The following is a 15488-nucleotide window of genomic DNA, read 5'->3' as shown; positions in this document are numbered from 1 at the left end:
TCTTCCCTATGGCTGCACATATGCTGCAGTGCCTCCGTAAGGACCCCCGGATTAACCACTTCAGGACTCAGCCTTTACCCCCCCTTAAGGACCAGCGCTGATTTCGAAGATCTGTGCTGGGTGGGCTCTACAGCCCCCAGCACAGATCAAATAACTGGCACAGCGACCAGATCGCCCCCCTTTTTTCCCCACTAGGGGGATGATGTGCTGGGGGGGTCTGATCGCTCCTGCATGCGTGTGGGTGGCGGGGGGGGGGCACCTCAAAGCCCTCTCCACGGCAGGATTCCCCCTCTCCCTCTTCTCCCTACCTGCCCCGGAGATCGGAGGCTGCACAGGAACGGATCTGTCCTGTCCTCTAACAGGCTCCTGCCTGTCATGTGACAGCGATCCCCGGCCGCTGATTGGCCGAGGATCGCTGATCTAATACAACGCTGCTACTGTTAGCAGCGTTGTAAAAATGTAAACAAAGTGGATTATTTCCGCTTGTGTTTACATTTAGCCTGCGAGCCGCGATCGGCAGCCCGCAGGCTATTCACGGAGCCCCCCGCCGTGAATTGACAGGAAGCAGCCGCTCGCGCGAGCGGCTGTTTCCTGATTAATTAGCCTGCAGCCGGCGACGCAGATGTGTGTCGCTGGTCCTGCAGCTACCACTTTGCCGACGCGCGTTATGAGTGGGCGGTCGGCAAGTGGTTAAAATTCTAAAACCAAGGCTCGACATGTGGGTGGCCACCATCTTAGATCCCCGATGCAAGGGGAAAATGCGCCAGTTCATACCCCCCTCCCAAGCAGACGCCAGGATGAGCCAGATCCAAAATGCCCTTCTTCGTTGGGTAGAAGATGCGTTTCTTGCACCTGTATCCAGTGCTCAAGCTACCAAAACCCGTCATCATGCTCAGCAAACGTCTGGTGGTCCCACTCCCACTCCCAGCAGCAGCACCACTAGCCAATCTGTGAACTTGCTGAGTATGCTGAAGGAATTTTACCAGCCAATGCCAGATACTCCTTCTAGCAGCAGCACCACCAAAGTGGTCACTGCCAGCGACTGGCCCGTATGGTGAAAGATTACTTGGGGTCGGCCAGTGCTCCAGACAATATGGAGAGTAAAGATGACCCCATGGAGTATTGGACAAAACAACTGGATACCTGGCCTGAACTCGCTCAGTATGCACTGGAGGTTCTTGCATGCCCCACCGCCAGTGTTCTTTCTGAGCGAGTATTTAGCGCTGCCGGTAGGGTGGTCACCAACCAACGGACCCATCTGTCCACAGACAATGTGGACATATTAACCTTCATTAAAATGAACGAGTCATGGATCAGTGACAAAAACAAGGCCCGTCACTGATTCATAAGATGACTACTATACTACAATAATTGGCCTGCTACAACTCCTGCTGCTCATACAATTTTTTTTGCACTGCCATGGAACCAGTAGGTCCCATGGTCTACTACAGCTCCTGCTGCTCACACAATTTTTTTTTGCATTGCCGTGGAACCAGTAGGTCCCATGGCCTACTACAACTCCTGCTGCTCACACAATTTTTTTTTTTGCACTGCCGTGGAACCAGTAGGTCCCCTGGCCTACGACAACTCCTGCTGCTCACAATTTTTGAATGACTGCCGTGGAACCAGTAGGTCCCATGGCCTACTACAACTCCTGCTGTTCACAATTTTTGAATGACTGCCGTGGAACCAGTAGGTCCATTGGCCTACTACAACTCCTGCTGTTCACACAATTTTTTTTGCTCTGCCGTGGAACCAGTAGGTCCCATGGCCGGATCCATCTGAAAATGGCGCCTGAGAATAATGGCGCACGGTGTTGCCGCTAATCCGTTTGCCGCTTATCGCTATTTAACGTTAAAGCCTTATTGTTATTTAGCGTTAAAGCCTTATCGTTATTTAGCATTAACACACAGTACCCTCTCTGTACCTATCCCTAACCCCTAAACCCCCCTGGTGGTGCCTAACCCTAAGACCCCCCTGGTGGTGCTGAACCCTAAGACCCCCCTGGTGGTGCTTAACCCTAAAACCCCCCTGGTGGTGCCTAACCCTAAGACCCCTCCGGTTGGTGCCTAACCCTAAGACCCCCCCCCCCCCGGTTGGTGCCTAACCCTAAGACCCCCTGGTGGTGCCTAACCCTAAGACCCCCCTGGTGGTGCCTAACCCTAAGACCTCAATGGTGGTGCCTAACCCTAACCTTGACAGTGTTACATTAAATCCATTCACCGTTTTGCAGTTAAATTATTTATTTATTTATTGTATTTATAAAGCGCCAACATATTACGCAGCGCTGATAACGTCTGCAGTTTGGCTTATGTAGGGCGCTATTGATAAATAACGTTACTGTGGGCAATAACGTCTGCTGTTTGGCAAATGAACGGCACTATTGATAAATAACGTTAGTGTGTGCCACTATTGATAAATAACGTTAGTGTGTGCCGTTTTTCTTATTTTTTCCCTGTGCGCCATTATTATGCAGTACTAACGATAAATAGCAATAAGCGTATCTTTTTAATGCGGCACCATTTTTATGCATAGGCGCTGTGCGCCACTATTCACTGATCTGCACCATGGCCTACTACAACTCCTGCTGCTCACACAATTTTTTTTTGCACTGCCGTGGAACCAGTAGGTCCCATGGCCTACTACAACTCCTGCTGCTCACACAATTTTTTTTGCACTGCTGTGGAACCAGTAGGTCCCATGGCCTACGACAACTCCTGCTGCTCACAATTTTTTAATGACTGCCGTGGAACCAGTAGGTCCCATGGCCTACTACAACTCCTGCTGCTCACACAGTTTTTTTTTTGCACTGCCGTGGAACCAGTAGGTCCCATGGCCTACGACAACTCCTGCTGCTCACAATTTTTTAATGACTGCCGTGGAACCAGTAGGTCCCATGGCCTATGACAACTCCTGCAGCTCACACAATTTTTTTTGCACTGCCGTGGAACCAGTAGGTCCCATGGCCTACGACAACTCCTGCTGCTCACATTTTTTTAACCCTCTGGGCGATACAATTGCATCGCCCAGGAGGGGGCGCAGCACTTTTTTTTACATTTTTTCTTTTTTAAATCATGTAGCGAGCCCTGGGCTCGCTACATGATAGCCGCTGCGCAGCGGCATCCCCCCACCCACTCCGATCGCCTTTGGCGATCAGAGTAAGCAGGAAATCCCGTTCATAACGGGATTTCCTGCTGGGCTTCCCCGGTCGCCATGGCGACGGGGCGGGATGACGTCACCGACGTCATGGACATCGTGACGTCAGAGGGAGTCACGATCCACCCCTCAGCGCTGCCTGGCACTGATTGGCCAGGCTGCGCAAGGGGTCTGGGGGGGGGCTGCGCGGCACGGCGGGTAGCGGCGGCGATCGGAAGTTACACGCAGCTAGCAAAGTGCTAGCTGCGTGTAACGAAGAAAAAATTATGCAAATCGGCCCACCAGGGCCTGAGAAATCCTCCTGCGCGATATACCCCGAGCTCATCTCAGGATTATCGCCCAGGAGGTTAATGACTGCCGTGGAACCAGTAGGTCCCATGGCCTACGACAACTCCTGCTGCTCGCACAATTTTTTTTGCACTGCCGTGGAACCAGTAGGTCCCATGGCCTACTACAATTCCTGCTGCTCACACAATTTTTTTTGCACTGCCGTGGAACCAGTAGGTCCCATGGCCTACTACGACTCCTGCTGCTCACAATCTTTTAATGACTGCCTTGGAACCAGTAGGTCCCATGGCCTACGACAACTCCTGCTGCTCACAATTTTTTAATGACTGCCGTGGAACCAGTAGGTCCCATGGCCTACTACAACTCCTGCTGCTCACACAATTATTTTTTGCACTGCCGTGGAACCAGTAGGTCCCATGGCCTACTACAATTCCTGCTGCTCACACAATTTTTTTTGCACTGCCGTGGAACCAGTAGGTCCCATGGCCTACTACGACTCCTGCTGCTCACAATTTTTTAATGACTGCCTTGGAACCAGTAGGTCCCATGGCCTACGACAACTCCTGCTGCTCACAATTTTTTAATGACTGCCGTGGAACCAGTAGGTCCCATGGCCTACGACAACTCCTGCAGCTCCAAACCAAACTTTTAATGACCGCCGTGGAACCACCGCTAGGTCCCATAGCCTACGCGAGTCGCTTACTTCTGCGGCGCAAAAAAATAAAAAAAATCCGGTGGAACAGCCAGTAGGTCCTCCCATGGCCTACCCTTTGGCAAAAACGAGGTTTCCATTGCAATACCTTTAATTTTACCGGTGGAATGCGGAATTCCACGCAATACTGCCGGAATGCAATGGCGACGGAATTTGGTTCTTACGGAATTCCGGCGAAACGGAATTTGCACTTTCCGATCATCCCTAGTAGACAACTGTCAATATCACAAAGGACATACATTTATTGACATACTTCAAAAGCAATGTTGCAATGTGTTTCACAGGTATGATCTTGCTTCATCAGGCAATAAAATGATCATTTTCTTGCCTTGTTGGCGAATTTTAAAATTTTTTGTCTATTTTATCCTTATGGTGCCTCTGTTCGTTGTATACTATACTAGTGTAATGTGCATGCATACTGTACTGTATATTCCACCATTACATAAAAATCGGTAATTGATTTGTTCATTGCATAAGCTGTAATCCACTTTTGTCTTGTACTGTTAACTGTAATTGTATTGTTTATATTGTATAGTTATACTTTGTACTCTGTTGTAAACCGCAACAGAAGATGCTGGTGCTATATAAATCAATAATAATAATAATAATAAATAATGGCGGTTACCACAGTAACCTCTTTCTTCACCTAGGACCCATACTGACCTCTCCTTCCCCAGCATTAGCACTGCAGTGATCCTGCCTCCCCCAGCACCAACAGTGATCTCTCCCTCCCCCAATGGTACCCTTCTTGCCCCCAGCAGCACCCATAGCGACCTGCCTCAGCACCTAAACGGACCTCTCCCTCCCCCAGTGACCTCTCCCTTCCCCATCACCCCCAATTACTTCCCCTTCCTGAAACACCCACACTGACATCTACTGACCTCCACTTCTCCCAATACCCACCCACACCCCTTTCTCCCATAGTTGGCACCCAGTACTCTCACTCATATGAAACCAAGTACCTGCACCCAGTACTCCCACTTGCATACAGCCTCCACATGGCACCCACTATCTGCACCAAGCACCCACTTAACCAGTACCCACACCTAAAGTACCTGCATTTAAAACCCACGTGACACCCAATGCCCACCGATAGCCAGCACCAAGTACAGGCATGGCACCAAGTCATCGCACCCATGTCACACCCAGTACCTGCTCCCAGCACCCACATGACATCCAGTACACGCAGCCAGATCACACATGGCACTAAGTATTTGCAATCAACACCCGCATGACACTTGATACCCACCCATAGCCAGAACCCACATAACACCCTGTACCCACACCCAAAACCCACATGGCACCCAGCATCTGCATTCAGCACCCACATAACAACCAGTACCCCCCAGCCAGAAATGAGGAGGGGGGAACATGTGGCCACTGCTGAGTGCTGCCAGCGCTTCTGTGACTGAATGTATGTGTCAAGCAGAGGGTCTCAGGGGTATGGTTTGGGACAGTTGGAGAGCCGGGACAAGGGCAGGTGGGTTGGGGGGAGGTGCATTTTGGAGGGGGGAAGTAAGGCCCATTTTTTAAATTTGAGCACCCCCCACTTAAGGACCCTCTGCATTGCCCTGTCTATAAGAGTATAGCAGATCTGTCCTGTAAGGCATCATGCACTTAATAGCTTATTCAGCAGCCTTACCTGTGATCAATTATCCAGGCAGCGCATTGGAAGCACTGCAGCCGGGGACCTCGCAACCTGCTAGTGAGCAGCCGAGAGGACTGGGTCTACTGAGTCATCATCAGGAAGAGGGGACCTGCCCCTGCCTGAACCAGCAGCGGCAGAGCCGGGTACACGTGGAGAGCAGCCTGGGGCTGGAGAGGGAAGGTTCTGTGTGAGAGTAGGTTTAGGTTTGGCCATAGTAAAATATTGGGACTGAATATTGATATTTTAAATTTTTATAGTAAAATATTGGTATTTAATACCAATATTTTACTATTGGCCTTACTGCGTGCCCAAATTTCCACGCGCCTTTAATTCACATATGCGCTTCCACTACCCCTCAAGCCTGGGTTCTTTTATATGTGCACAGTATATATTAGCACAAGGATATACTTACAGTGTTGAAGACAGCCAAGCAGACACTTGTACATATTTTTGTGATTCGATAGCTTTATGATGAAAGCATGGTAGCAGAGCCATTGTGCTGATTCAAATGGAAATAGGCCATTCACATCCTTAGTTCCAGGACTTATATCTGTGGACATAAACATGCATACATTTGCAAATCAATATTTGTTTAAAGTGAATGGTCACAAATGGTAACAATGGTTTCTCTTCTTCCTTCCCTCCACTCCCCTCATCTCCCCATCAGGTAAATATGCCTTTTTCAAAAAAAGACCCATACTTTTGGGAAACCATAGCAAGTCTCACAGTGTTATAATCTGGCCTGGGGCACCATCTTCAGGAGTGCCGAACAACTTCAGGACATGGGTTGATGTGTGAATGCAATGGTCTGATCGGTACCTTCTGGGAATACACGGGGGCATCATGCCACTTACTTGTCCTTACACTGCTACTGGAGGCAATGACCCTACTTCCTAGATAGCCTTCTGGGATGAAACATTTTAAGCACTATGTTGACCTTGCCACCAGTCGTAGATGTGGGCTCACCCATGTTGCCTTTGGCTTGGCAACCAAACTACCGTGCATTTACACAAACTCTAGTGCATGTATCTGCACACGTCACCTTAGGCATATGCAACTGCGCACGTGCAAACCTACACTCACCCTTGTGTGCTGTTACATCCACATGGAAGCAAAATGCCCCGAGTCATAAAATGGTGGCCAGCTTTGTGCAGGTACACAGGACCAGGCACAAAGGACCAAGCATGGCAAATGCAAAGGGTAATGGGTGGAGAGGGGGTGGCCCACCAATCACCAACACTCCAGTTTAGCTCTATGAAGGAAGGCATGAACTAGCAAGACTGGGCCAGTTTTGTAACAACCAGGCTCCCATGAGTGCCTTAAAATGAACCAGAGATGAAAATAAACTAATCAGATAAACAATTGGATCTGTCCTTCTACTCCTAAAATGACTCTTTTAGATATCTCAAGGTTTAATTTTATGTATGAACATTTACAAAGCAGATTTAATGTTTTATAGTCTCTGCTCAATTGCAGTTTCTCAAGAGTCCCAGAGTGAAAATACATGAACTATTGACCTTTTTATCTTTACCTCTCACAGTAAAAAACCCAGGTATCTGCTTAGGAAAGTGTTTTATAGCTGTAATGTTTTATCAGTGAACCGACTGCGTCCTGACTGGAGAAAACCTGTGTAATGCCTGGAAGATCTCCTTCTTTCTTTCAGCTGCCATGCCCCAATCTTCTTCACCCTATGTTGAACGGGAGGTGAGGAAATAACACCTGCCCGACTTTGGTTACACCCCAGGCCTTGGGGGTGCAAGGTATTGCAGCTGAGGCCGAGAAAGCCAGAGTACCACCAGAACAAACAAGACTATGTAGCTGTAATGAACTCACCTGTCAGCGGTTCCAGTGCCGGTTCAGGTGGCTCAGATGGTGGAGTGCGGCCGCGAGCTTCCTCCTCTGATCCTTCCGGCGGCATCCCAGGCACCCCTGCGGCGGTGACTGAGAGTGTGTGTCCCTACTGTGTCCCTGGGTGGGCGCGCGCGGCTCAGAGACACTCTTATGCTCCCCGACGTTGGCAATGGTTGTGTCAGCTGATAGTTTAGATCAGCTGACACTCAGGCAGGGATGGATGCTGTGTGCTAATTGGCTCTGTGTGTGTGGCTGGCCACTGATTGGTGGAGTGATTGTATTTAAAACCTCGTTCTGCAGTCTCTCGTTGCCCGTGGTAGCAATCAGTACGCTGGTCTGCTGGACACTTTGTCTCTCAGTGATAATCTTGTTATTGTATTTAAATGCGACTTCGTTATTCAATTACTGTACATTAAAGTGACTGCCTGACTGACTTTAAATTTGACCTTAGATTTACTGACCACTCTCTAGCCTAGTCCTCTGTACCTCAGCCATCTGATCTTCTGTGTATGACCCTAGCCTGTTAAATGACCTAGCCTTTGTCTCAGCCTCTGTACCTCAGCCATCTGATCTTCCGTGTATGACCCTAGCCTGTTAAACGACCTAGCCTTTGTCTCAGCCTTTTGTACCTCAGCCATCTGATCTCTCGTGTATGACCCTAGCCTGTTAAACGACCTAGCCTTTGTCTCATCCTTTGTACCTTAGTCATCTGATCTCACCTGTATGACCTTAGCTTACGTTTTGACTACGTTCTAACTAGATATCTGTGTACACGTCTAGAACCAAGCGTGATACCTTGCCTGTTTATACATTGTGTAGTGATCCACATAGCACCTAGCGTGACAGAAACTGGGTGATGGAAGAGGCTACACAGATAACCACAGGAGTTATGGAACAGGGAGCAAGATTGCCCGGAGCAACTGCAGCTCTGGGCTTCCGATAACCACCACGAATAAACAAGACACACTGGTTGCTCAGGACGACCGCAGTCCTGAGCTTCTGACTGAGTAAGGAACAGACAGACAGAAGGTTTGTTTGCCTAGCAATAGCAAACATCCACACTGATACAGACAAAACAAACAGGTAGGAGAGTAACTAATAGCAACTGCTGCTTCAGTCATGTCCACAGGAACAGGACTAGCAGGAACAGACAGACAGAAGGATTTTTTGCCTAGCAATAGCAAACATCCACACTGACACAGACAAGACAAACAGGTAGGAGCATAACTAATAGCAACTGCTGCTACCGCAGGATAACCTCCAGTCACCAACGTGGTGAAGGAAGTCTCCCACTAGCAGGATGGTAAGACTTCACTGCCCCCTGCGGGTGCAGTGAACGTCCAGGCAAGCAAGGTAATGCAAAGCAAAGCAATACAAAATACAACTATCACAACACGGACCCAGCAACAATGGGCGAGGTCTGGAATGAGAGGCAGGCTTTTATATGGACATCAGCCAATAGGAACGGACATGCAAATTCCCACACAGCTGAATGGTAATCATGCAATCCTGTCCTACACTGATTGAAGGCTGTAAGCTGTGTGTGAATGGAAGGGATTCTCATTACAAAAATGCATGCCAGATTATGCAACCAAATGCATGTAAGAAATCCACAGCTGTCTGAATGCAGTTCAACTGCAGTAAGCCATAGGTGGATTCATGACAACATCCTGGGCTACCCTGAACTGTAGTGTGATTGCAAATACCAAAGACTCTCATGGCAATTGCAAACAAAACCAAGCAACCAAATGCAGGTAGAGAAATCAAAACTCCGCTGCAAACGGCAGGAGGTATCCTTACAACCTGTCAGTTCCATAGCTAATTATAAACTCTTTCAGGCAGGGAACAAAGAAGAGGAGCACAAAATAATTGACTATGATTGCCACTGAATATGCACATGTCTATTTCATCATGTCACATGTCATCTCTGGTACACTTTAAGGTCCGCCTGGAGGGGCAGATCGTTGACTAATAAATGTTAAAGTTTCTACTATGTACCTATCAGGGTTTTTTTCTTGTAGATGCCCCCTTGTGTAAAAATCCATCTATGTGTAGAATCAAAAGAAATTACATCTGTACTTTTGCTCATTAGCCATCTCTTGATTGCTCTTTAGACGCGGCTGACACAATTAAACTGGCTATGATTCCTGTTTTGGAATGGTAATAATAATTAGTTCCTGTGAATTTACTCACATGATACCAACAGAGCTACAAAATTCCAGCAGCCATCTAAGAGCTACCCATCACTATTTTAGGTTATGGTAAGTACAGTAAGGTATCCAACTTGGTTTACTGCTGGAATAGTACAATGGGCCAGTTTTCATCAAAAGCTTAAAAACTATTTAGGGTATCTGCAAGCTTTAGTATTTAAAGAGACACTGAAGCCAACAAAATATGATATATTTATTTGTATGAGTACAGCTAAGAAATAAAACATTAGGAGCAGAGACATAAGTCTAATATTATTCCAGTACAGGAAGAGTTATGCAAAAGAGCCATTGCGCTCCACGACTTTCAAAGTCGCAGAGAGCTCTGTCTTCTGAAGCTTATTAGCTCAAGTGTCAACTGTATTGTTTTTTTTTCTGCAGAGGACAGTTCAAAAGTTCACTTGTCTGCTCTGTAAAATCATTCAGAATGCTGAGTAGTGCGTAAACTGAAAATATTAGAGAATTATGCAATGTTATATAAAAAAAAATATTTAACTGAAAATAAAAATATGAGAATTTGAGAGATACTTTCATTGCTAATGTTCTAGTAATTATCCATACTACACAACCAATTCATTATATCATATTTTTTTTGTGCTTCAGTGGCTCTTTAAATGTTTTAAAGTAAATCTTATTAGAAAAACCATGAAAAGAAGTTGAATGAAAAAGAGAGAGTACAGCACAAAGGTCACCTTGGCAAGCAGGTAGAAATATTCTATACTGTAGATCTGACAGTACACTCTCAGTTAAAGATGGGGAAACTTGCTGAGTACTAGTGTCAGAATTCTAGCGATTTATTTATGTAGGAAAAGCTATCATATGCGTATGTTTTAAGTTTTAATGTTCTATGTAAACTTTTATCGTAAACTGTAAAGTTAGAGTACTTTTTTAAAAATATTACTCTGAGACATCTCAGCATATTCTAGGACTCAGAATCTTATGATAATATTTTAGTTACAGAAGCTAAAACATTCTTTGTTTATGTTACAAAGCATCTTTCAAATGTCAAGGTTATAGATAAGCGTACTGTGTGAAGACTGAAAAGAAGAAGTTTAAAATTCACATTACTGCAGCAGTCATATATATACATTTTCTCAATTATTACATATAAATATTATTAATCTACATATTAATAATCAATACAGTCCTTCTAAAGAAAGAAATTATTATTGTGAAATCATATAATTACAATATAATATAATTTATTACAGTTAAATGTTATATTCTTTTTTGAATGTGCTTAGAAGATTGAAGATCGCTTGGCTATAAAGCCTTGATGAGATGGAATAATGTTAATAGGAAACACTACTTGAAACTGTTCATATTTTGTATATATGCTGTATGATAAGCAAATACAATTTTTTATATAAAATCATATACTGAGTGTCATGATATCGCAGCTAGTTATGATGTTGGGATAATACAGCAGCCATATTTTCACATTTTTATGTCTGCTGTGTATTAAGTCATATGTGTATGGCTGAAGGAAGCTGTTACTTTGAGTTGCTAGCTTCGGGCAAGGAAATGGCTCATTAGGCCACTAGCTAGTCACCTTTGATCTGCTGTTTCAGATGTGATTATCTGTGAAACTACATTTGCATTCAGTTCCTCTGGGTACAGGTAATTGCATGGCAGCTTCCGCCTTTTGTCCTGCATCCTGCAGGGGGGTTGCATTGCTTTGAACTTTTTGTATATGTAAACAAGCCCAAAATACAATCCAGACTAGACAGTTGGAAGGTGACACAGGAACGTTTGAAGTTTACATATGACAGCCTGCTGGAAGTGTTTTGAAATCTCCGCAAAGATCACAAGCTAAAACAGGAAAGCTTTGAAGTTTGCATATCTCGGAAAGAATATGACAAACTGAACAATCTGGTAATTAAATTATCGACACACACAAGCAATAGAACACAGCAATACATGCATGCAGCTACATTTGAGTCGTCAGCAGGTGCTCATCAGCCAATCAGGATGCACTGTCATACACCCTTTACCTGCCATACCACATCAAGCAGCCATTAGCATTCAGGTGGGAGGCTTCAGTTGGACGCAAATCGCAAGATTGCGTCGCTAGCAGGACCTCCCCGTGCAGGCATCCCTCCCACAGGGGTCCCTCCCTAACCGCTCACCTGTCCGCCATGTCCTAGAGCTGAAAAAAAAAACGTTTAAAACCACACGATTGGTTTGCACAATGGCCAGGGGCCCCGGACCTCTCTCACTGGCCGGGGCCCCAAGGCCAATGCGCGATACCTGGAGGGGAGTGCAGGTGGGCCTGGACCTCTCACACCCAGGCTCTGGACCTCCCACATCCAGAAAACCCACCAACACTGCCTCCATACTGAATGCTAAATTCGACACACACAAGCAATAGAACACAGCAATACATGCATGCAGCTACATTTGAGTCGTCAGCAGGTGCTCGTCAGCCAATCAGGATGCACTGTCATACACCCTTTACCTGCCATACCACATCTAGCAGCCATTAGCATTCAGGTGGGAGGCTTCAGTTGGACGCAAATCGCAAGATTGCGTCGCTAGCAGGACCGCCCCGTGCAGGCATCCCTCCCACAGGGGTCCCTCCCTAACCGCTCACCTGTCCGCCATGTCCTAGAGCTGAAAAAAAAAAACGTTCAAAACCACACGATTGGTTTGCACAATGGCCAGGGGCCCCGGACCTCTCTCATCTGGTAATTAAATTATATCAGGAAATTTAATTAAAACTAGTTCCCCCCTTCCAAACGGGCTTGCAGCCTCAAGGCAAATCTCCCAGCATAAAAGGCAGGGGAAGATACCTAAAATCAGTCCGCTCCTGACGGTGGCTGAAGCTAGATGGACTCCTGATCCAATCAGAACTGTGTCCGTCCACAAAACCAAGTCCAAGGTTCATCTATCTTGATCCCTGTTTATTTTGGTAAGCAAATATCCTTGTGTGTGCCTTTGTAACCTTTATTTTGTAATTTTTACTTTGTTTTGGTAAATCTTTTGTATATATTATTTTCTGCATTGTTCCACTTTTTTCTGGAATATTCAATCGTTATTTAATAAGTTTGACTTCTGCTGTACTAAGCTAATGCTCATAGCCTAGAAGAGACTGCAGTGTAACCTGCGTTACAAAGTCAGTGCCTGATTGTGCCTTGCTACTGTACGATTGTATTGCGTATGCGTGTGTGTGCGTGGCGTTCCCGTATTCGGCCTAAAGCGCAAAGCTGACTCAAATACAAAAACGTGGATTGCATGCAGATCGCTCGACAGCAGAGAGGAAGTGTCTAGCAACAGCTAGTGGTGGTAGTGAGAAGTGTTCTGAGGGGTCACAGCCTTGTGTTAGCTCGACTAAGGCTGCTTCCTCTCTCGATCTGCTCAAACTTGCAGTCGGGAACCGTATCTGCAGGCTTGCCACTGGGCCGGTTCCTGACATAATTGGCTGGCAGTGGTGGGAACGTTTAGTACATTAGTTTAAAGATCGGTGTAACACAGAGAGAGTCTGATTACCGGTGATCTGCAGTATCACCGAGAATACAGATATATACCCGATTATAGATGATCTGCAGTATCACCGATAATCAGATATATCTCTTACCTCTGGACACCTGAGTAATAACTGAGTGTTTGGTGCAACAGTGATACTTTGAGGAAAGCACCCGTACTGGGGGTGCAAGGCAGTAAGAGACACTGCCTAAAGAACAGCTTCCTTCCTATGGCCTGAGTCTCCCCAAGGGGCGGAGCCAGGCAGTGAGTGGGAAGGACCAGTGTGTGAGTGACACCAGTGGTGAAGTGTCACTGACAGGTCTGTGAACTATCTCCCAACAGGGGAGAGAGTTCTCGAGGTCGGACAGGCCTGGTCGGCAACAGACAGACAGATCAGGTACAAAGACAGGAGACAGTAACGGAATCCAAGGACAAGCAGAGTTCGGCAACCGAGTATCAGATATAGCGAAGTACCAATTCAGAGATCAAGAGAGTGGTCAGGAAAGCAGAAGTCATAAAAGATATAAACAATGCCCACCCTGGAACTAGTCTGATATATAACAGAGAGGTAATACAGTTCCCTAGTCTTGGGTGTGCGTTCCTTGATCATCAACACCCTGGAACTAGTCTGAAGTATAACAGGATAGTAATACAGTTCCCTAATCTTAGGTGTGAGTTCCTTGATTGTCAACACCCTGGAACCAGTCTGAAGTATAACAGAATGATAATACAGTTCCCTAGTCTTGGGTGTGAGTTCCTTGATCATCAACACCCTGGAACTAGTCTGAAGTATAACAGAATGATAACACAGTTCCCTAGTCTTGGGTGTGAGTTCCTTGATCATCAACACCCTGGAACTAGTCTGAAGTATAACAGAATGATAATACAGTTCCCTAGTCTTGGGTGTGAGTTCCTTGATCATCAACACCCTGGAACTAGTCTGAAGTATAACAGAGATTAACAACACAGATATAGCAAAAGGTCTGAGTGCTACCACGTAGTGATCACAACAGCAGACGCCAGATAAATGACCAGCCTCCAGTATATATACCCTAGCGCTCTCCAGCGCCTCCCCTAAGTGCTGGACCAATGGGAAGTGGTAAAATTGTCAGCCGACACCTTTCTGGCTGTCATAAAACCTCTGCCTCTCAAAGCACGCGCGCGTCCTTCTGAACCTGTGTGGACTATCGGTCCCAGCCACACCAGATCTGTTTAGCAATGTATCTGCTGTGCCGGACGCGGAACCAGCCGCACCGCTATCCGAACACGCGGCAGTTTCTCCGCGTTCCGCCATGCGGACAGAAGTAGGCCTATGCGTGTGAACCGCCGCGTCAGACGCGGAATCCGCCATGTTAAACGCGGAATCAGCCGCCTTATCCTGAGCACTCGCAGCGGCTTTTCCGCGTTTTCTCAGAGTACCCCCCCCCCCCCCTGAGGAGTGGACTCCGGACAGCTCCTACCCGGTTTCTCAGGATATAAGGCATGGAACTCCCTCTTTAATTTATCCGCATGCATGCGACACTCAGGTACCCACGTTCTCTCCTCAATACCGTACCCTTTCCAGTGCACCAGATACTGCACTGAGTTCTGTACAACGCGTGAATCTAAAATCTTTTCTACTTCGTACTCAGGTTGGTCATCCACCATCACATGAGGGGGAGGAGTGGAACCTACATGCACTGCTGGTTTAAGCAGGGACACATGAAAGGATCTTACACCACGCATGCTTGCAGGAAGATCAATGGCATAAGTAACATTGTTGATTTTCCTGGTTACTGGAAAAGGGCCCACAAATCTGGGTCCTAACTTGGGCGAGGGCTGTTTCAGGGTCAAATGACGCGTGGAAACCCAGACCAAGTCTCCTGGCCGGAACTTCCACTCTAAAGAGCTTCTCTTGTCAGCTTGATCTTTCTGACTTTGAAAAGCCTTCTCCAAATTACTCTTCACGATCCCCGAAATGTTTTTAAATGACATGCCAAGCCTCCAAAGCTGGAAACGGGGTGGAAGCTACTGGGAGTGGGGAGAACTTAGGCAACTTTCCAGTTACCACCTGAAACGGAGAAAATCCAGAGGAAGAGCTTTTCAAATTATTGTGCGCAAATTCTGCAAACGGCAGGAATTTGACCCAATCATTTTGTGCATCCGTAACATAACACCTTAC

At 46.6% G+C, this 15488-nt stretch overlaps 1 protein-coding gene across 6 annotated transcripts in view; it reads right to left on the bottom strand.

Annotated features, from left to right (window-relative positions):
- TERT (telomerase reverse transcriptase) overlaps positions 1-15488 on the bottom strand; it is a 961487-nt gene that overhangs the window by 32985 nt on the left and 913014 nt on the right. For all 6 annotated transcript variants that reach the window (XM_068236452.1, XM_068236445.1, XM_068236448.1 and 3 more), the window contains one exon: positions 6217-6354. In XM_068236452.1, the coding sequence (XP_068092553.1) occupies positions 6217-6354 (138 nt within the window). The remainder of the gene's footprint in view (positions 1-6216; positions 6355-15488) is intronic.

The sequence above is a fragment of the Hyperolius riggenbachi genome, chromosome 5 (assembly GCF_040937935.1).
Source record: "Hyperolius riggenbachi isolate aHypRig1 chromosome 5, aHypRig1.pri, whole genome shotgun sequence".
Taxonomy (NCBI): domain Eukaryota; kingdom Metazoa; phylum Chordata; class Amphibia; order Anura; family Hyperoliidae; genus Hyperolius; species Hyperolius riggenbachi.
This window is presented reverse-complemented; position numbering and strand designations above follow the sequence as displayed.